Source organism: Helicoverpa armigera, chromosome 1, assembly GCF_030705265.1.
Source record: "Helicoverpa armigera isolate CAAS_96S chromosome 1, ASM3070526v1, whole genome shotgun sequence".
NCBI classification, from domain to species: domain Eukaryota; kingdom Metazoa; phylum Arthropoda; class Insecta; order Lepidoptera; family Noctuidae; genus Helicoverpa; species Helicoverpa armigera.
This window is the reverse complement of record NC_087120.1, coordinates 9,424,087-9,446,037: the sequence shown is the minus strand read 5'-3', so window position 1 is coordinate 9,446,037 and position 21,951 is coordinate 9,424,087. Positions and strand designations below refer to the sequence as shown.

Here is a 21,951-nt window from a genome sequence, read left to right as displayed (position 1 = left end):
AAACCGTAAAAGTGTGATGTCACAAGTCTAATAAGGTTGTGGGCATGCCCATCGTGCCCACAACGGTGGATCCGCCCTTGGCAGTATTATAGGGGGTACATAAGGGATTAAGTGTGACGTCAAACGTAAATTAGTATACCTGCCGTCCACTACGGTAGATTCACAATTGCATTTATCCCATGATAAATTCCCATATCGACGTACTCGATATGTACGGAGATAGTAAAATAGAAATACTAACGCTACGCGTAAATACTATTATTATATTTTGCGTTAAAAAGTTTATCGGCTTATAATCTTATTGTAAGAACTTTGGGAGTAATCACGCCTCATATCCAATGTTAACTTAGGTAAAAGATCAAAAATTTTATTTTGAATTTCCCGCTACCAGTAGTTGTCGTACTCCATGTTAACTAACTGGCAACATCGAACATGACATTTGGATTATGACGTCTGCCATCAAGAGTGCGTTCAGGTTTGTATTGTATATCTGTAACATTTGCTGTCAGACATTTGTTAACAAACAAGAGTTTTTCGCTGAGTTTTTTCCGATTTTTACTTTTTTCTCTAGATGTAAATAAAAATGAGTTTACACAAAGCCAGGTAAGTTTAATTGATCTTATATAATGTACTACACACACTGTTTACTTTGTTTGGTTGATAATTACTTTTTAAGTTAAAACTTTGCTGAACCTGCTGACACATAAAAAAGGCGTATTCACCCCACGAGATAGTTTAATTAACTCTTCGAGTAGTTCACCAATATTTCTCAAATAAAAGACGTCTATTTATTCGTAAACTTTTCATGTAATGAATTATGTGATTATCGGTTTTCTTTATTTGGCAATTTTTAATTCATTCTTCAATTTTATCAATAACGCAGATCACCAGTATTTTCTTTTCATTTATTAAACCCGAAACTTACGAGTCGTATTTTAGTAAATGTAGACCGCTGTTTCATTAATTATTAAGTAACTGTGAATAACATCAAGTTATTTGTAACAAATTGTTGATATCCTTGATCATTCCAGTGTTTCATGTATGCTAATTCCAAAATTAATGTTTTTAGATAATTTTATGCTGATATTGGCCTTTAGAAAATGGCAAGCTTTATAAACACAAGAAATATTTACAAACTTGTCACATTTTTGTTTGATTTGGGTGCACTGTGCATTGTTCAACTTATGCATAAGTTACATTGCACTATGAAACTATGTTACCTGACTAGCAATAATGTCCTTTAATTGTTTGGTTGAATGCTCCCAATACAACATGCTGACAAAAGTCTAATAACAGATTTGTCTCAACCCCAGCTAGTCCCGACAGTTTCACCTATTTTCTGAGAAAACGACTTTCTAGAAGAATATCTCAGTATTAAATATGGTAACTTCATGATGGACTTGTAAGGTGGTCGCATATAGACGGGGATTTGAAATAGAATTCATATTGAGGAGTAAACTATTACCTCACTATTACTCCTGAGTATCAACATTAAAAGATATATAGTAATAGATTTTTATAAGCATGTAATCAACAGAGTCAATTGTATGGGCATGTGATCGGAGGAATGAGAATCATGTTGTGAAAAGATGATGAGTATGAATGTGGACTGATATAGTGGAAGAGGAAGACCAAAGAAATGATGGATGGATTGTGTGAAAGTAGATATGTTAAGAAAGAATGTTACTTGTGAGATGACGGCAGATGGAAGGAGAAAACATGCTGCGCCAACCCCAAATAAAATTGGGATAAGGGCAGGAGGATGATGATGAATCAACAGAGTCAAATTGTATCTTTGTTTGTTTACAGGATAATAGCATTTGAAGAAGTTTTGGAGGAAGATGTTGTTGACATTGAAAAGTTGAGAAAACTAGCATTTAATGGTAAGTAAATATAAGTAGTATTACAATTTAAGCAAGGTATGGCAATTGAAAATCGTTCAGTTATAGAGCAAAAGTTAAAGTATACATAGCATGTTTGCTTTGTAATACTATCATTGAAATCATGTGTCATTTGATCTGCCTTTATGTAATTGTGGTTAGGTTGATGCCTATTATTGAGAGTGTCATATTATATGTCCTGTTAAGTTAAAATTCCATCTCATATGTCAGACGGGTGTGGCAGTTTGTGTCTAAATGCACTATGTTGTCACAGCAGAGAGAATACAATAGGTCCTTGATTCCAAGCACCTGGACAGCTCATATCAAATAACTTGGGCCTTTAATGCAATCTAAACTACATAATACTTACATTTTGATATCAATAACCAATGGTGTAGTCCATAGTGCCTAAAAATGTCTGAAATCATCTGTAGCAAGTGTGGCGTTGAGCAGTCACTCTTTCGTGAGAAATTATATAAGCAGTGCAGTATTAAGGCTGGTGATGATTACCCTGATTATTATTTTATTGGTGCATTAGCCGTGACTAGGGCTGCCATCCGTCCGGGTTTCCCCGGATTTGTCCTCGTTTGGAGGCCGTCCGGGGGCCGTCCGGGCGGGCTTTCATGAAGTGTCCGGGGAAAACCCGGACACTTTTCATGTAAGGAAGCACCTCATTGAAATTACGTATATGTTAATAGTAAATGGATTACAAATTACGTATTATTTTGTTTTAAAAAAATCGTACTCGTTCGGGGAAAAAAAGCGATTTACGCCAAAAGTCCGGGTTTTTTTAATTTTTGTCCGGGTTTGGCGAAATTCGAGATGGCAGCCCTAGCCGTGACGAATGAGACAAGAATTCCTATTTAATATTAGGAGTAGAAAGAAGGATTAGTAACTACTTTCCCTTGGCCGTTTCCGTTTCACTAAGTCCTGTGGAAACTACTTGCCAACCAGGATAAAATTATTTCACCTAGGCATAATGTAGTTCCTCAATTGGTTCAGTAGTTCTGGAGTCTTTATAGATAAGTAACAAAAACAAATCCTCTTTATTGTATTAGTTTATTCAACAAGGACGCACCCAGGGGTCCAAGGGGTCCGGACCCCTCCCGAAAATAGATGCAACCCATAAAATAAATCCCTCAGTAGTAAGTACAGTGCCAAATATGACTCTCAGTTTTGATCTGCGGGGCGGGCGGGTGGTGGCGGGGCACCTCAACGGTCATGGAGCAAGTATTAATATACCGAGATATGCATTAAATAATTTGTGAAAACAATTTTCTTTTAATTTTAAGTATCCATTTACGCGATACCTTAATCATTTGCCTGGACCTGGACCCCCCCCCCGACAAAAAATTCTGGGTACGTGCTTGTTCAACACTTCCAAAAAACAAAGCAAGTGACTGTATTGAACTTTTTTTTAGGAATACCTGATGAAAAAGGCTTGAGGTCACTTGTGTGGAAAATATTACTGCTGTACCTTCCTCATCAAAAGAGCTCATGGAGAACAACCCTCATTGAAAAAAGGCAACACTACAACCATTACATAAGTGAGTACTGAAACAAAAACTATATGCAAATGTAAAACTTGGCCTACAATGGCGGCTCTATTACGGCGGTCCGTTCTTATTGGTAAATGCCGGTGGTATGTATAGCCAGGCTGTTACCGGCACTTGTGTGTGCATTTTTGTGTCTACTCAAGTGCTTGACGCTAATGGTGCCTTAAAATTTTCTGGCAAGGCGTATATACATCATATATCTGTAACAAAACATTTATTTGTAATTTCAGATGAAATAATAGTCTCACCAGGAGGTCCAACCGACCATCCACTAAACATCAGCCCGGATAGCTCGTGGAGTACCTACTTCAAGGATAACGAAGTTCTGCTACAGATTGACAAAGATGTGCGGAGACTATGTCCCGATATATCATTTTTCCAATCCGCCACAGAATTTCCATGTGAAGAAGTAAGTATTTCTTATCAATTGACATTACTTAAAAAAATAATTGATGATGTTCATTAGGTTCTAATTTGGCCAATTTTGTTTTTATATACTCTCGTGATAATAATCATGGCAAACTTACGTTGAGGAAATATGAAATTTTTTGCAGCACCAATTTCGAGGAATCAGATGGAAATAACATAGTTCTGTGTGTTATTATTTTCAGATAGTGAACAGTAACGGCGTAAAGAGATTACATAAAAGAGTTGAGCAGTCTGTCCTGAAGTACTCAACTTTAGAAAGACGAGGCCTCGGAGTTGCCAAGGTATGATATTATATTAGTTCTTAAGTTGTATAAAATATTTAGTAATAATCAATAAGCTAAATTCTTGTTGAAACGATTGTGTCTATATGACATCTTTCCAGTTTATTAGGCAGATTATTAGGTACATTTCGCCGTGTACCAACTGAAATCCCAGGGGCGAACCGTTTGTACCATTATTTCCACCCATATCAACCATCAGCGCACAATCTATCCATTGTTTTTGGTCCCTTTTCTCTATATCCATCCACATTGAGCGTGGATCAAGACCTATTATGTTACCATCAGCCAGGAGTGTCTTCATATTTAGGGTACCTATTCTTCGGTAGCAAGCATTTTAAGGGGAAAACTTTGTTTATTTATTTAGTTCTGTAGATAATAATACTAATATGAATTGAAGATACTTCTATAGAAAGCCAGCCATATTTTTTTCTAATATCAGTATGATGTAATGTATGTTTTAGTTGAGCAACGAAATCCGTCGGTCGGACAGCGTGCACAGCGGTGATTACGCGCCTCTGAATGAGGGCTGCGAGGCTCACTGGGAGGTGGTCGAGCGAATGCTGTTCCTTTACGCCAAGCTCAACCCCGGCCAGGGGTACGTTCAAGGAATGAACGAAATTATCGGACCCATTTACCATACCTTCGCCATAGACCCCGATAAGGAATTTAGAAGTAAGTGTGATAATTGTTGCTTCTTCTTCATTGCTCATTGCTGTCCCTTTCTTGATATGCTTTAACCGAGACCGGTGACAATTTTTCCATCCAGCTCCATTTTTTACTTAGGGCAGTCGGTATAGTTTACTTAGTCTGTGTAGTCGGTTTAGTTTGTATGTAACATATATATTCTAGTCTTTAATGTATTTATATATGGGCCATTAATGCCTAAAAATAAAGATTGAATAAATAAATAGTGAGTGCAGTCACATCTCTATCTTTCTTTTATAAACAGAGAGCGACCATAAAATTCTCATCATACCACCAAAAATGCACTAAGGATCATAAGCAATTTAATGATCACCACCAGCCCAAGTCAGTCTTCTCTCAGACAAGGCCTATCGAACAAACGTAGATATAAAAACTCTTGAACTAAAATGGAACGTATTATCCCACGCCTATCCACAAATGCGTCTGACTATCTATCTAGCAAAGCTTATGAGAGTTATATTGTTTTAATTTTCAAGAACACGCTGAAGCGGACTGTTTCTTCTGCTTTACGAACTTGATGGCGGAGATCCGGGACTTCTTCATACGCACCCTGGACGAGTCCACCAGCGGCATCAACTATGTCATGACAAAACTCGCCGATTGTGTGAAGAAAAACGATCCTGCCGTCTGGAGTTTGCTAGAGTCGCAGGAATTAAGACCTCAATATTACAGTTTTAGGTAAAATTCTAACGATTTAGCATACCACTGCCATTGATAGGTTGGCAATACGTGACAGATAACTATTAACACTAATTGTGATATGGTTAACACGGATGTTAGGGAACCTAACGTGGCCCTGTACTTATCAAGCGCAAGTATTCACAACTGCTTTTAATGTTCTATGATCAAAAATCAAAAAAACATCACACTGATTTTCTACTTCAGGAAAGCAGCACATATTTACTATCACAAGAAAAAGTCACTCAACTGATGTATTTCAATTTTGGCTTCGCTAAAATCATCGTTTGCCAATCTGTCTACTATTCTGTATCTATGGTTTCTTTAACGCCTATTATTGTAGTGATTATATACTTGAAATAACATTTTTAGAAAGAATTCTATACTTCTCAGGTGGCTGACGCTGTTGCTCTCCCAAGAGTTTTCATTACCAGATGTGGAAAGAATTTGGGATTCCATGTTTGCTGACGCACAAAGATTTGATTTTCTAATATATATTTGCTGTGCCATGATTTTGTGAGTACCTTTAGTATCTGTCGTAAATAAAATCACCTTATTGATTATATTTGTGTCCCTGTATGTATATATTAGTGTACAGTTTTGTCTCAAGTTTGCTACGTACCTAATCGTAACTACACGCTTGTACAAATATAATATAAACTACATTATATAGCAATTACATAATATTTTGTTTTGTCTCATTACAGGTTGGTAAGAAACGACTTGCTTAGTGGAGATTTTGCCTCTAATGTGAAACTGCTTCAAAACTTCCCACCGATGGATGTATCTTTGATTTTAAACAAAGCTGTTGAAATATCAAATAATCGATAAATATTACTTTGATTATTCTTTACTAACTTTTTATATCCAAATCTTTTATATTCAAGACTTAGAATATACTTTTATTATGCATTTTATACCTATGGTGTTGTTATTATAAAAAGACATTTGGATGTAACTTTTGGATCGAATATTTTTTTATTTATTATGTAGAATTGTTGTACTGTAAGGCCTAATGTTCGTTGTAAACCAATTTACTCCCGAATTACTGAAAATCAATTATTAGGATAAGTATAATAATCAATTATGTAATTATATTTTTTTTGTACAGTCGTTGCGATGAAATATGACCTTCCAGCCTAATGTAACGAGGATATGTACAGGTCAGCATGAGCAAGGTACATTTGGTCACGGTGACAATAAATACAGTTTCGTGACGTCACCAGAGAGCTCATGGACAAAATACTGACAATACTTTTGTTAGCCGGCCATTATGTTCAACATCACGTGACCAAAAGGTTTTGTCACATACTTGTTCATGGCCGGCTTACCCAGCTACTTTTACCGATTGTACTTAATATGAGTGATAGAACAATCATGGTGAAAATCGTGAGCATGCCCCTGTGTCACGAAGAGAATTGTCAATGTGTTTGAAGATGTTACGTCGCAAGGACTGTTATCGTAGGTTTTAAATTTTATGCCATAATTATGTAGTTACCCCATCCGTTTGCAAGAGCTAGTAGTTAGAGCCTTAATTCATGATCTATTCCTTTTTATATATTTACGGGTAATCGCAAAACAGTACCTATTTCAAATAACTGCTTACTCAATGGAATACAGTCGGTGGCTATTTGAATGTATTAATGTATGTAGATGCATTTAAAAATATAATTGTCTTGTTATTAATACGATCTTCGTGTCTATCAAGAAAATATTTAATATGTAAAAATAATGCCTATTCTTAATCATGACGCTGCCATTTCTCTGAAACTTGACCCCCCACGGTTGTCACGAAAAGCCATTGAATGACAATTCAAATTAAAATGTAGTATGTAATCAAAATTTTCCTTGCTATACATATTAAATACTAAATAAATGTATGTTTTATTAGCTGTATGTGAATATTATATAATTATAATATCGAATAGTTTGTCTGAATGGTACGCTTGCGTATTGCGAGTACCATTATAATATACATTAAACCTATGGGAGTAAAATATGTACGTATAGTTTTTGTTGTCATTGACATTTAACAGAATCACTTACAAAACATCATAATTTTCATGATTACCTGCAACTACTGATCTGGAGCTTTTCATCTATTACCAGGTGAAAAGTTTGTTTGTTTGAATTTGCAATTTTCAGGAACTATTACTCTTTGTCCAGGTTCCGCGAAGTAGGTCCTTCGTGACGCGGATGAAGCCGCTGGCGGAAGCTAGTATTTATATATTAAATAATTGTGGATAGTAATAAATGCAAAGATTGTTGTTATCGCTTAGTTACAGTCCGAGGTGACAAGAAGTAACAGTTCTCTAAATGCGCCATTATAAAACATGAGGCATATTGCAAGATTCATTAAAAAAAAATTCTTTGACTTTGAATTCCCTATTTTTCTTGGTAAATGTCCTATGACAATGTCAAATAAAAGCTAATGTTTCCGTATTAGTGTTGCAGCACTAATGCTAATAGATGTGTGAATGCACTGGCATGATATAAGGACACCTCATTTGAAACACAATACCTTGATATTCTTCAAATTGGAGGCACATCAAAACTAGCGGCTGTCATGAACACTGGTTGGTTCTATCCATAATTAGAAATACGTGACAAGCGTTGTTTCACCCTTTTTCACGGGTTATTTCACCATGTCTTCTGACAATATCAGCTATAAAATCATCATCATCTTCCTGCCCTGTTCCCAAGTCATTTGGGGTCGGCGCAACATGTCTTTTTCTTCCATTCCTCTCTGTCAGACGTCATACTAACATCCACTCCCTTCTGCTTCATGTCCTCTTTCAGGCAATCAATCCATCTTTTCCTCGGTCTACCTCTGCCTCTCCATCCTTCCACATTCATACTTAGCACACTCTTTGTAGCATGCGTTTCACACCGTCTCATCACATGCCCATACCACGACAAACGCTGACCTCTCATTTTTTCTGTCACTGGCGCTACTTTCAGGCTTCCTCTGATATACTCATTCCTCACTTTGTCCATTCTGGTAACCCCACACATCCATCTCAGCATTCTCATCTCTGCGACATGCACTCTTTTCTCATCCTTCTTTTTCAATGCCCAACACTCTGAGCCATACAGGACGACAGGTCTTATTACGGAATTGTAAATTTTGCCCTTCAGTTTGAGGGGCATCCGTGGGTCACAAATGGTGCTTGTTACCTGTCGCCACTTCATCCATCCAGAATTGATCCGATGCGTAACTTCCCTGTCCACCTCACCGTCACTTTGGACGAGTGAACCAAGGTACCGGAAGTCGGAGCAGACTGGTAGGGGCATGCCGGCTAGGGTTATGGTCATGGGTCTTGATAAACCGCCAAAATCGCAATGTAGGTACTCTGTTTTGCTCTTGCTGACCTTTAAACCCACCGTCTCGAGTCTTAGCCGCCATGCCTCCAATCTGCTCTGGACCTCTGGCCCACTCTCCCCCACCAGAACAATGTCATCGGCGAAAAGCATACACCAGGGGACCTCCTCCTGTATGTCCGCTGTAAGGGCGTCCATTAATAACAGGAAGAGGTAAGGACTGAGCGCCGACCCCTGATGTAAGCCAACGCCTACACTGAAACTGGCGGTAGTGCCGGCTGTGGACCGGACTTGTGTACTGCATCTGCCGTACATCGCTCGGATCAACTGCACATACTTCCCTGGCATACCTTTCTCCTTAAGGGCCCACCACAAAACCTCACGAGGTACCCGGTCATATGCCTTTTCGAGGTCAACGAACACCATATGTAAGTTCTTGTGTGCGCTCCTGTACTTTTCGCACAATTGGCGAATACAGAATATAGCGTCCGTTGTACCCCGACCAGGCATAAAACCAAATTGGTTTCGTGAGATATCACTCTCTTCTCTCAGCCTTCTTTCAATAATTTTCTCCCAAACTTTCATACTATGTGACATTAACTTTATTCCCCTATAGTTATTGCAGTCCAACACATCACCCTTGTTCTTAAAAATGGGCACCAGGAAACTATTGCACCATTCGTCCGGTATTGTTTCCTCTTGCAACAACTTATTGAAGAATAAAGCTAACCACTTCCATCCATTCATCCTCAATAACTTCCACACTTCCACTGGTATTTCATCCGGTCCTAACGCTTTGCCATTCTTCATTCCATTCAGTGCTTTTCTCACCTCATCCACACAAATGTTTCTGACTAGGCCCTCATTTACTGGTTTATTGTGGAGCACACCACTCCACACATTTTCTTCATTCATCAGTCTTTCAAAATATTCCTTCCACCTTCCTTTTATTCTCACGTCATCCGAGAGGACCGTTCCTATTCCATCCCTTACACACTTAATTTTGCTAACATCCCTCGTCATTCTCTCTCTAGATTTAGCTAACCGGTACAAGTCTTTTTGGCCTGCCGGGCTATCTAGAGCATCATATAGTTTCTCGTGTGCTTTTGCTCTTGCAACAGCCACGGTCTTTTTAGCTTTTTTCTTCCATGCATCATATTCATTCTTCTTTTCTGCCCTTTCACATTCATTATTCTCGTGTGTCCTCTGCCATTCTTTGAATTTCACTTTCTTTTCTCTCAACACCTCTTGAACTTCTGTAGACCACCACCATGTTTCTTTCTCTATCACACCTTTTCCTTTCGATTCTCCTAAAATTCTTCTCGCAGTCATCCTTATAGTCATTGCCATTTCACTCCAACACTCATTCACACTCCTTTCATTCATATCTCCCATTTCAATTATTTTATCTACCACCGCATTTCTAAATTCCTCCGCCAAATCGGCCTTTTCCAACCTGTGCCATTTTATGTTTGGAGGTAACTTTTCTTTGCCCTTTATTGACTTTATTGTAAACGCCACTTCCATAACAAGGGGTCTGTGTTGCGAGACTACACTTTCACCCGGTATAACCTTACAATCTTTTATGTTCTTCAAATTACTGCGTCTAACCAAAAAGTAATCAATTTGTGTGGCATGTGGACCGCTTTTGTAGGTGACCATGTGTTCCGTGTTCTTCTGGAACCACGTGTTGACCACTGCCAGATCAAACGCAGTAGCCGATTGCAACAGGGCTTCACCCTCGTCGTTCTGGCAACCAAACCCCCACCCTCCATGCACTCTTTCATACTTCCCTCTCATTCTGCCAACATGGCCATTAAAGTCGCCCCCCACAAATACTTGTTCATTTACTGGCACATTCATCATAACTGCATCCCAGTCTTCCCAAAATGTTTCTTTCATCCGTTCATCACATCCTACTTGCGGTGCATACACACTAATTACATTTAGTATTAAATCCTCTAACACAAATTTCACGACTATTATTCTATCATTCACTCGTTTTACCTCCATCACACACTCTTTCAGATTCTTATCTAAGACAATTCCTACACCATTCCTTTTCCCATCACTTCCACAATAATAAAACTTGTATCCTTCACCAATTTCTCTAGCTTTCGTACCTTTCCATTTCGTTTCTTGCAAACATGCCACATTTATTCGTCTTCTCTTCAACACTTCCGCTAACTCTCTGGCTCTTCCAGTCATCGTTCCAACATTCCAACTTGCATACCTCAATCTTACTTCCCGGGCTCGCTTCTTACATTGCCCCCGCCCGGGTTGGTGCAAAAACCCTTGTCCACTTCCCACAGGGGCCGGGTGCTGCCCCTGCGCGTCGCCTGGGGGGTACGCCCTAGTCCTATCACTCACATCTATTACACTGGACATATTGCTAATAGATTTGGCTATATTTTTATGACCGGCCGCCTGCCTGACGTCAACCCTCCTTGGGAATGCTTTTGTTGGCGGTTTTCCCTCCGCCTGAGGGTCGACCCAAGGTGCTGAGTATTATAATATCAGCTATAAAATATGGTCTCGAAATAGGAACTCATATCAGGATAGGTGTTATTATGTGGATATTGGTTGTAGTCAACATTGTACCGTATAATGCAATTTGTACGTGGATATGTGGTACTTCACCTGGATAAACTTCGACCATACTTAAATGAGCATGTGTACGCTAATTAGGTACTCATTCCACTTAACTTTTTCTACTTACATCGTAATTACGGGTTAGTCAAAAGCAGGGAATATTCCCTTACCTTTGACTAACCACATATTTGTGAAGTTTCTGTATGTACATCTATAATGATTGATCTAATCAGTGTATCTCTTTTGTTGTCATTAAGAAACATTAAAAGTAAGGGTTCAAAATTGATTTTTATTTTCCTGACTGCTCCTTGTGGATAAATAATAGAAATAAACTCGAGTCCGCCTTTAAAGATTTAATATAAATAATTACAATGTAATCAATTTGTACAATATCCATTGACAATAATAAATAGAAAGTAAAGATTTTATACAAATATAATGTCATTTTAGGTCTGTACTATAGATAACGGCTAGGTTACATAGTAAAACATTGGATAATAAGAACATACACCACATTTAAAATATAATATAGAATCGTATAATTTTTATATCGCATAAGGAGATATTCAATATATTTTATATGAATTTTGTTGGTCGCCGTTCGGAACAGTAAGATATGAAACCTTAATGCCAGTATTTTACTTACAAATAAAAAACTTTATTAAGGAACATATTTTCATCAATTGGAATCGTAAAGAGTGATGAAAAAGGTACGATTTTTTATTTAATTACTAATACATACATATAATTACACGAAGTTTTTATGAGAGTCATAACATTTATAGATACAGAACATAATACTTAATACTGCTTTCCGACTTCAGTACTACTTCGATTCAACAATCAGACGCGCTATTCTGCTTGAATCCGATGTATTTCTATTCGACCTTATAATTTCCAATGAAAAAATATGAAATGATGCGCGTCACTTAACTAGCAATCTAAATCAGCTATATAGATCGGGTATTAGCGTCGGAAAGATTTTAATTGACAAACTTTTACAATCAAAACCAGCATTCCACTATTTCTACAATGTTATCACTCCCCTACTTGTAAAAATACAGGAATTATTATGAACATAATTTTGTGCCCGAATAAACGCACTTAAAAGTATGACGTAATAAAAATAAAAAATAACAAGATGTTAACAAGCACTTACAGAAATATATGAGATTTAAAATTTGGGGCTGATTAGGAAAGCCTCCTCATTTTAAATAACTACTGTTATGGAAATCTCGTCAGTAAAGTCTAGAATAGGATGAACCACCTGCAGCTTGGCGATAGAGGATATAAGTAAGACACCTAACATTCTAGTGCATATAGATTTACATACAGTCTGATTATTTACTATGGAAACATTTAACTATAGGTTAACAATTAACACCAATACATCATGTACTTGCAATGACAAAGCTATTTGCGATAATAAGTTAAGGGTGATGTTTGCCAAGCTATGCTTAGGTGGACATTTAGATGGTATATCGACATTCTTGTTTTTTCACTGTAATCCAACATTAATCCGCATGAGGATGCGTTCAGTTTTCTAGTCGGAGTTAGTTGATGTGCTTTGCATTGAGTGAGATCTACGGTGGCTGATACCAGTGGTGGCGGGGCCACACTGAACAGCTGCCGTCCCACGAATTCACCGGCAGCGCCTATCGTCCGTCTCTACAAAAATCACGCATTGATGTTCTACAATCGCACCCTAAGCTTCATCTACTAAATACGAAAACCTAAACAAAATCAAAAATAAATTTATCTGTTTAATAACGAAGTGTATAACGCTATTTCCTTCCTAATTACTTCTAGCTACCTTAAAAACTCTATCCTTTTGGAACCTATCGATTTTATACACATTACTAACTATAACCATTTTGCAACAGTTGTCCAGCCGTTTTATTTATTCGTAATTTATATTACAAGTCGTTTGCAGTTCGTTATTATTTTTATTTTATGGAAAATAGCCCATCAATGTTATAAATTATTTTAAAAATCTATTTCTCAGCAGAAACTACCTTATATAATCAAATTCGTCATGTATTCTAAAATGACTCTATTCCTTCTGCAAACACTACACTCATAGGCACAATTAACCGTCCTCCTTGATAATGGTGGGACAATATACCCCAGTGAGATCCAGGATATCGTGGATAGATTGCCAAGCCCACTCCAAGAAGTCCTCAGAGCCTTAAGCAACAACACCTGTTACAAAAGTTTTAATGAAAAAATCCTAGACTGTTCGTTTTGTTATCTAAAATTATAACTTTTTATCGACCTTTTTTTACAAGATCGTTTTTGTTTGTGATTCCTTTCATAAACAAGTTTTCTTAAGGGTAGCTTTCATCAAAATGTAATCCTTGTTTGGCAACTTTTCCAAAATCAATGAATAACAAGGAGGACGATCAATCGTGCCTGTGAGTGTATATAATATTTGCAATAAGCTATTCGTTAGCCTATAATTTCGTACAGTATTATTGGCTAGTATTCCCTCTCACTAACCAGTTATCCAATATGCTGCCAAGTATAATAATTAGCAAATAAACAGTCTTGTTGTTTCTGTCGAACAAATATGTAATTTAAGTAGGCTTGTTTAAATTATCTCAACAACTGCTCAGTAACCACAATATCATCAAATTCAAAAAAGGTGTCGATACTACTGGATGGATGCGTGGAGTTATGAAGGAGGCTACTTTAATAATATAACAGTAAGTAATAACATTTACCTACACATAGGCATCTACGTACAGCTTTACACGAATTCTATTGACAAATATGTAAATAACTTTAAAACACGGTTTAGAAATATGAAAGAAACAGCTAAAACAATACGAATGTATAGACATTCTGTTTTAATTACCAATAGTATTCGTGGATAGCACAGAAACATGGCAGAATACATCCGTCGAAATATATATAATCTTTAATGATATCGCCGATACTTGGTTACCCACTTTGTATGGATTATAATACTTTTTATAAATAAAGATATAAAAATATACATTTAAATTATGTATTTTAATATTATTCAACACATAGTCAACTCTTAAAGTAACAGTTTTAAATAAATGATTACTTTCAAAGTTATGATTATATTCCTCTATATGTCAATTGATTCAAATGAGCAAAAGTGGAAATAGTAATTTATAGCAGATTTAAGTTTGATATAAATAGAGCTTTTTTGTGACCACTATTAAGCTCCGTTAAAATTCTGTGAGATTCTCTAAAACGATATTAAAAATGAAATACCTATTATTTTGTGTATCGTGCATAGGATGCAGACACAATAAAATTGTCTTTGAAGAAACAATAATTTAAATAGCCTGGAAACTAATCAACGTCACAATCTAAAATTTTCATCCGACTAGCTAATAAACGAAATAAATACTTTCATGTTTGTACCCTAAAAAGTTTGATAAAAACTAACTACGTAAAATTATATCAAAAACATTAAGATAACAGATACAATAAAACTGCTACCTACAAAGGTATTCAAGCACTGAAACTAACACTTCAGTAATGTATAGATTACACAAAAATAGCTGCCATACTCGCAATGAATTTTGTAAATAGTAGGTACATGGAACCTATATTTTTGTAAATAGTACCTATAGTAGAAATATTTCAATGTCGAACATAAGGTATGTTTAAACTGAAATACTTAGCACCGAGTAAACACAAGGTTGGCAGTACGCCGTAATAAAGCATAGCGTGTTACCGGTGTGAAGCGAGTCGGTGGCGCGCCGGGGCGTTACTGGATGGCGCAGCACTTGCACTTGGGCTTCTTGCGGATGGTGACGTGCTCGGGCTGCTGCGGCTCCTGCGGCGGCTGGCGCTGCACCTCCACCTGGCCGGCGCGCACCTCCGGCACGGCCGCGCCGTTCTTAGTACCGTTCATCACCTTCGGAGTGCTCTGCTGCTCGGGACTAGCCAGTTTGGTCTGCGGTGACGACGGAGCGCTAGCCTGAAATTGTTTACAACATTCTATATTAAATCATCATCGACAATCTGTAGTACTTAATTGTAAATTGTCATAATGCGCATCGGTAAATAATCACACTATTTTGATATCTGAACGTTTGTTACTTTTGACCCTAATGGTTCAGTAGATACGGGTGAAACCGTGGGCTTCAGGCAAATTTTACACTAAATCAGCGGCGTGAGCAATTTTCTTTTGTAAGAGCCCTCTATATTTTAGATTAACAAATAGATCCAGTAGGCGGCGTCAAACAGGATCTGCTGAATCTGACATCTTGAAGATACCTAACAGATCGTGTTCGATGATATGGTATTTTCCTGGCTGTTACTAAACTTAAATTCGACAATTACTCATGAACATCTACAGAACTACAATGATACTCGTGATCGACTTAATGATTAGGCCCTCTACTATTACGATAACAACAAGCAAACTTTCTCTAATGGATTGTTTTTGAAACATTCGATAGTATAATAAAAGTATTACGTTAACATTATTCGCTTGCACTTTCTCCTCCTTTTCGTCGCAGGCGGCCAGTTGCGGCACGGCAACGGGCGGCGGCGTCGGAGTAATCGGTTTGCCGCCCTTGATCAGGGACACTATCTCGTCGGCCTCGCGGCTCAGGTCGCCGTCTGGACGGAACGGGTTGTCCCACCCGCTCTCCGTGCTGTAAGCAACAAACTTTCTATAAAACAACTATTACTAATCCATACTGTTGAACATACAAGTACCCAAATAATATGTCCGCATGATTACGTTCGAACAATGCGTTGGGCAGCTCAAGTTGATGCATTCTAATTCAGATTAACTAGACAAATTGCACATGAATACTGCAATGGAGTCAATAATACGTCCTGCACTGACCCGTGAAAACTGTAAATTGGTTCTGGGGGATTGAAGTCCTTTTTCGTAATTAGATTTCTATTATGAGTTTCGAAGTGTAATCAACTTATACAGATTTTCAATCCTATACAAGCATACTCGAAACTATAGCGGTCAAAGTATGTATAGTATTATAGTTGGAAAAAATACATTATGGTTCGTCTATTGTGAGTCTAAACATCAGCATGATTTTGGATGCTTGCATGAACATGTGTGTTGCAGGATGACATCATCATGTATGTGTACTCTATTATGTATACTCAACAATATTGTGTGAATAAATTACTTCTTGGTGGACCGCTTATATCGAGTGCTTATTTGCATTTAACGTCGCAATATCCTCTAATATCTGATAATGACTGATATGGATTTGAAAGATATTCTTGAAATAGAATTCTTGCGAATGTCAAGTGCACTGGTACGAAGAAATGACGCCTCAGTATGATGCTTAGAGAAAACGAATACTGAAGTAGAGTAGCTAACTATAACAAGATATTTAGTTCACCTGATCTGTCTGTTGTACATTGTGTGGTCCACCATGTCGGCGTTAGCGGCAGCCGAGAGCAGGGCCGCGTAAAGAACGTGGGAATCTGTCTGCGGCACCGGCGGAGGTGGGGACAAGCACTGCGGCCGCGCCCCTTGGTAGAACGACACGCGAACTTTAGAACGCTCCGAACTGAAAACATAGTTTATTGCTTTAAATTTATTGTAAAATAATACAATGGCGACAGGAAACGCGAGCAAAGAATCATTTTCAATTGCGATATGCAGTAAAGAATTGCCTGTCATTTGGCTTATTTTCCTTGATTGGATACTTTTCTAAATTATTCATGGTAACGTAGAAGCACTTAATTCTAAAAATAAAACATAATGTTAAACCTACAATATCTAACCACCATAAAAACGCCAGCTAGTAGATAGTAATCATTTAATAAGGAATCCCTATGTATTAATAAAATACACCCACCGACCATGACTCATGAACCGATAAGTAGTAAAAAATTACCAATTTTTTTTTAAATACTACATGTATTCTAAAATTCTACAATTAGGGCCATCAGTATTCATGAACATTTTCAGTTCTATGGATTTTTATGGAAATCTATTGAATATAATTTTTCATTTTTGTTAAGTTACAATAAAAATTAATAGTCCTTGGCTAGATCTTTATATCAAACAAATACACCACAGAATCGCAAGCAATATTTCCTCTCTATTCATTTAAATTGGCTCAAAATAGTGCTCGTTTAGTTTTAAGATCGAATTATTTTAAAATATAACAAGTAGTCACAAATTACATTATTATGTAACTAAATGATAACCATATTTCATATTTATAACACATTTATCAATTCGCAAGGCATTGATTGTAATAATCTGTGTAATTAAGTAAATGACAGCCATCGATTTTAAGTCACCTTGTAAAATTTTGATGAATTAAAAATAATAGTATGTACAAAATTAAACCCACTTACTCAATTTCTTCATCCATTTTTTTAAATACACAATTTGCAAAAATATATTTTCTATAATAAATATTCACTTTTTATATTGAAAGTCACAAATTACCAGTAAAATTGCAAAGCAAAAGGAATATTTCGAACATTTCAATAGTAACATGTTGTTATCAAGCTACTTTTTTTCATAATGCTAAGCAATACTCGCCTTGCAAGTAGTCATGAAATTATTCGCATGGCCGGGATGCTAGCGCCGCGCTTATTAACATTGAAGGTGACTCAATTATGGAACCTCTTTTATTAGTAGATGACTATATTTATCGCCCACGCAGTATTTAGCTCCAATCTTGAGCTCATACTTAACATTGTGACTTGTTATATGAGTATTTGTTAGGTTTTGCCTAATAACATTTAATAAGGTCTCATTTACATAATGTGAATTGTGACATCATTTAGTTTTCTGTATACTTTGTCCAATCTATATGTTATAACCAAGTTATAACATTAAAAATAACAAAGATAAAATATGTAGGTTGGTTACATCATAAGACAACCACAGTCACACCCAAATAAACTATCTCCCACCACAAAGATATGACATAATTTACTTTCAATTTTGATAAGGTTTCAATAAGGCCTTAGAATGTTAGGTGTCACATTTTTATATTCATGTTGTATTCTTAGACAGAGCATCATGTAACTGGAGATAAATTAGCGAGACACCCACACTTGCATTTCTGTAGCAAATGGATATGAATGATACAAAAATCTGACATCATCAAATTCCTTAACAACACATGAATCAACAGATGGTAAAAATAGAGAAATATCATCACTCTGGTTAATTGACATAGCCCCAAGGTCACGTACAATGTTAACTCGGCTCACACCAATATAATATTTTGTGTCATCAAAGCTTTTAAAAAATGTTCAACTATTTTATGAGAAATAGGCATATTCACATTAAAATCAATCATAGTTCTGATAAGCATTTCAGCTACTGTGCTGCATTTTTAATGTATTAATTGATGTATTTTTCCCATTTTACTTATTTTGAACCTCAACTATTTTGTGGATCATATACCTTGATGTAGTTTGTATAACATGACCTGAACATATGACAAAAAATCTAACTCAGCCCTGCAGTTTAAACAAAACCAACAATCAAGAGGGCAAAACAGCGATTCTACCCTTTGGCTTTGCCGTCAGCCAGGTTACAATTTCTCACATGACAATCATCTTTCATGATATATGATGCAACTAAACACAGCCCGTGCATAAACAGGAAAATAAAACATCATATTGTATTGAACAATCCTTTTAACAACATCCAACCATTGTTATATAGGTAGTTCAGTACAAACAAAATTTGATGAATATAAGCAGTTCATGATTAGCAGAACAATATTACATTTTGCTTTGTCTCCACTAACAGGTTTCTATTCACTTGGCAAACATGTATCAATAGGTAGTCACTTAATTGGACACATATGTAGGTCACTAGCAATGCAGCCCTACACAAAGGTATTTAACATACTTTCTGGAATATAAAGTGAATACATTGAGGTAAATATATATTCCATATATTTTTGCAAGACCAGATACTCAGAGTTGAATAGTTTAGGCACGCCTTGTTCATTGTTTATAATTTCATCCTGGCCCATACTATAAACACAGAAATAGTGTGAAGTTCCTATTACATGGGTAATAATGAGACAAATAAACCATTTCTGAAATATTTAGGTAGTGTATTGTTGTGCACGAGATTCGGCTGACTATGGCCTCGAGTGAGCACAGGGCGGGCCCTCAATGAATGGAGCCGGCCACTGATGGTGTCATTAAAAATAGAGCTTTTAAAACGATTGCCAATGCATGTTTACTACTTGTAGGTACGTGCTGAGAAATGACCTTGTGTTCCCGACTGCTGGATGGAACCGAAAGGCGTTTTATGTTTATAAATCAGTACTCGTGACGTCATTGTGACCGAATTATCCGCACAAAACTCGAGATATGAAAAGACAAATCAACTGAAATACAGATTATTTCGCGGTGCTGACATTCAGAAAGAGAACGATTATGTTACAATAATTAACGCTTTTGTTTTATGCGCAATCTTTATTCTGGAAACCATCGGCGAGTGAACACCCAGTTTGCAACACAACAAATATGACGTGATTAATGTAAATAACATACCTTAAAAGTATCCACACACAATGTTAACACTATTCACGATTCAATAATAATTTAATCACTGATTTTTGTAAGTTAATACTTTGAAACAATTTGTTAAAAAACATCAGCACATTTGACGCTCTAGGGTTTGGTCCATTCGACGCTTCACAAAAATGTTTCTCTCTCGCTACATCGATCTCGGAAGTCGCGCGCGGCTCCGTGGCGAATGGAATGGAACGGAACGAAGCGAGTGGAGCACGCAGCTCGCCCCAGTGACGTAATGTTAGCGTTCGCGATAACGTTTTTTTTAACGAGACATCATATTAAAACTGTTACTTTTCCTGCACAGTATTTCTAATATTTTGAGCACAGATTATGATACATATCATTAATTGATAATTGTTAAATCTGAAGCCTCTGTCTGTATGTTGACTATGTTGCACCTAACGTAATGATTGGTTGTAGTATGTAGCTCAGTAGATGGCGCTGAAGGTTCATGAAACTACGATGAAACAGTTCCACAGTTTTATTTCCCTCGATAACCCTGACGTAACATTATAAAGGCCAGCCCAGCCGGCAGCCAGTCGACATCAGATGAATTAAGTACATCATACACAGTCACACTACAGTTTCAGATTTTAATAACTGTCGATTCCTATCAATATGCATTTGAAGCAATTTTATAAGTTATTTTTTTTAGTTAGGTAGTCACTGGTTATCTATACTTAGCAACTTTGTGAGATTCTTAATTGGAATATGGAATATTTGTCAATATACCTAAGTAGCTAGACAAATACCCACCTACCTATATCTAAGAGGACAGTCGCATCTTTGCAATTCCTTTGCTAAATGATGTTTAGGTACCAGCATAGGATACTCATACAGCCCCGTTTCAAACACATTGTTAAATTACTTATTGATAAAAATGCCTGTAAATAATTAATAGTTAATCTTTTGTTGCTTAGTTTATGGTTCGTCATTTGTTTATGAGCGATAAAAAGGATAGTCTACAAAAAAATACTGTGAAAGTTATTGAAGCTGCCCAAGGTGCCTAAAAATTGATCCCCTTTACCGATAACGTCTGCTCAAGAGATCGTTCATACATAGATAGCCTGTTAGCTTTTAGTTCCGTAAAGAAAAAAAAAAGGGGCGATGTTCTCTATGCCGTTTATTGATTGCGGAAGGCAGGGGGAGCTCTAAATTACTTGCATTTGCAGGTGAGGAATCACGTGCCTCGCCAATGGTTTTATTATAGAGTATATAGATCACCCACATAAATGTTGATTCATGTAGGTATGCCTAGCCTACATAGGTACTTATCTTTTTTTTGGTGTATGTAGACTTCATAAAATTAAATAGGATTCAAATACCTGCTAAGGTAGTATTCAATTAGCATTATAATTAGAACTAATGAAGTCGGTTGAAATGACCAAATTCCCTACAAAGTTCATGCATTTCGGTCAATTGGTGTGTCCTTAATTAGTGCACGCCCATTCGAATTTGTCAGGCCCGAGCGTTTGCGAGTCAAGCGACTACAGATACCTACTTTTACCTACAGGGCAATTCGATGTCTTATGAAATTGCCATCCTACTGCATACATAAGTGCCAACATTCAACCTTCCTTCTTACAGCGAATCCCATTAACATATGCCTATGAGCTAAACTTATATTACATAAACGAACTGTGTGGCAGACGAAAAATAGGCTTTTTTTTAAGTACCCAGGTATTTTCATAGTTAGTAGATACTATAAAAAAAAATTGTAAATTAATGCTATGAAAATTCACATCGCAAAAAGCTTCCGCGTAAATTCGAAACAAAAATGAATAATTAACATACTCAAATGAACAAAACGTACTCGTCTTCAACGGGTGTGTAGGGGAACGATGTCTCCTGCACTTTGGGCGGCGGACTGCTCTCCGGCTCCTCTTGGAGGGGACTCTCGTAGATTAGGGTCTCTACCATCGACCCCTTCGAACTGCCAAACGACACCCTACAAAAATAAAACAACGTTATAATACA

At 36.9% G+C, this 21,951-nt stretch overlaps 2 protein-coding genes across 2 annotated transcripts in view; one reads left to right on the top strand and one right to left on the bottom strand.

Moving 5' to 3' along the window:
• Positions 1–469: 469 nt before the first annotated feature.
• LOC110378225 (TBC1 domain family member 13) lies at positions 470–6,446 on the top strand. The gene is made up of 9 exons (XM_064034785.1): positions 470–603; positions 1,810–1,883; positions 3,302–3,427; positions 3,667–3,845; positions 4,048–4,146; positions 4,608–4,818; positions 5,328–5,529; positions 5,923–6,045; positions 6,237–6,446. Exons 1-9 carry the CDS (start codon positions 584–586, stop codon positions 6,358–6,360), a joined length of 1,158 nt encoding a protein of 385 aa, XP_063890855.1. The 5' UTR covers positions 470–583; the 3' UTR covers positions 6,361–6,446.
• Positions 6,447–11,780: 5,334 nt separating this feature from the next.
• Positions 11,781–21,951, bottom strand: part of LOC110378211 (uncharacterized protein) — a 32,056-nt gene continuing 21,885 nt past the window's right edge. Inside the window, exons 4-7 of the mRNA XM_049841489.2 lie at positions 21,788–21,922; positions 16,806–16,976; positions 15,905–16,085; positions 11,781–15,403 (exon numbers count right to left, since the gene is read on the bottom strand). Coding sequence (XP_049697446.1) covers positions 15,191–15,403; positions 15,905–16,085; positions 16,806–16,976; positions 21,788–21,922 — 700 coding nt within the window. The 3' untranslated portion in view covers positions 11,781–15,190. The remainder of the gene's footprint in view (positions 15,404–15,904; positions 16,086–16,805; positions 16,977–21,787; positions 21,923–21,951) is intronic.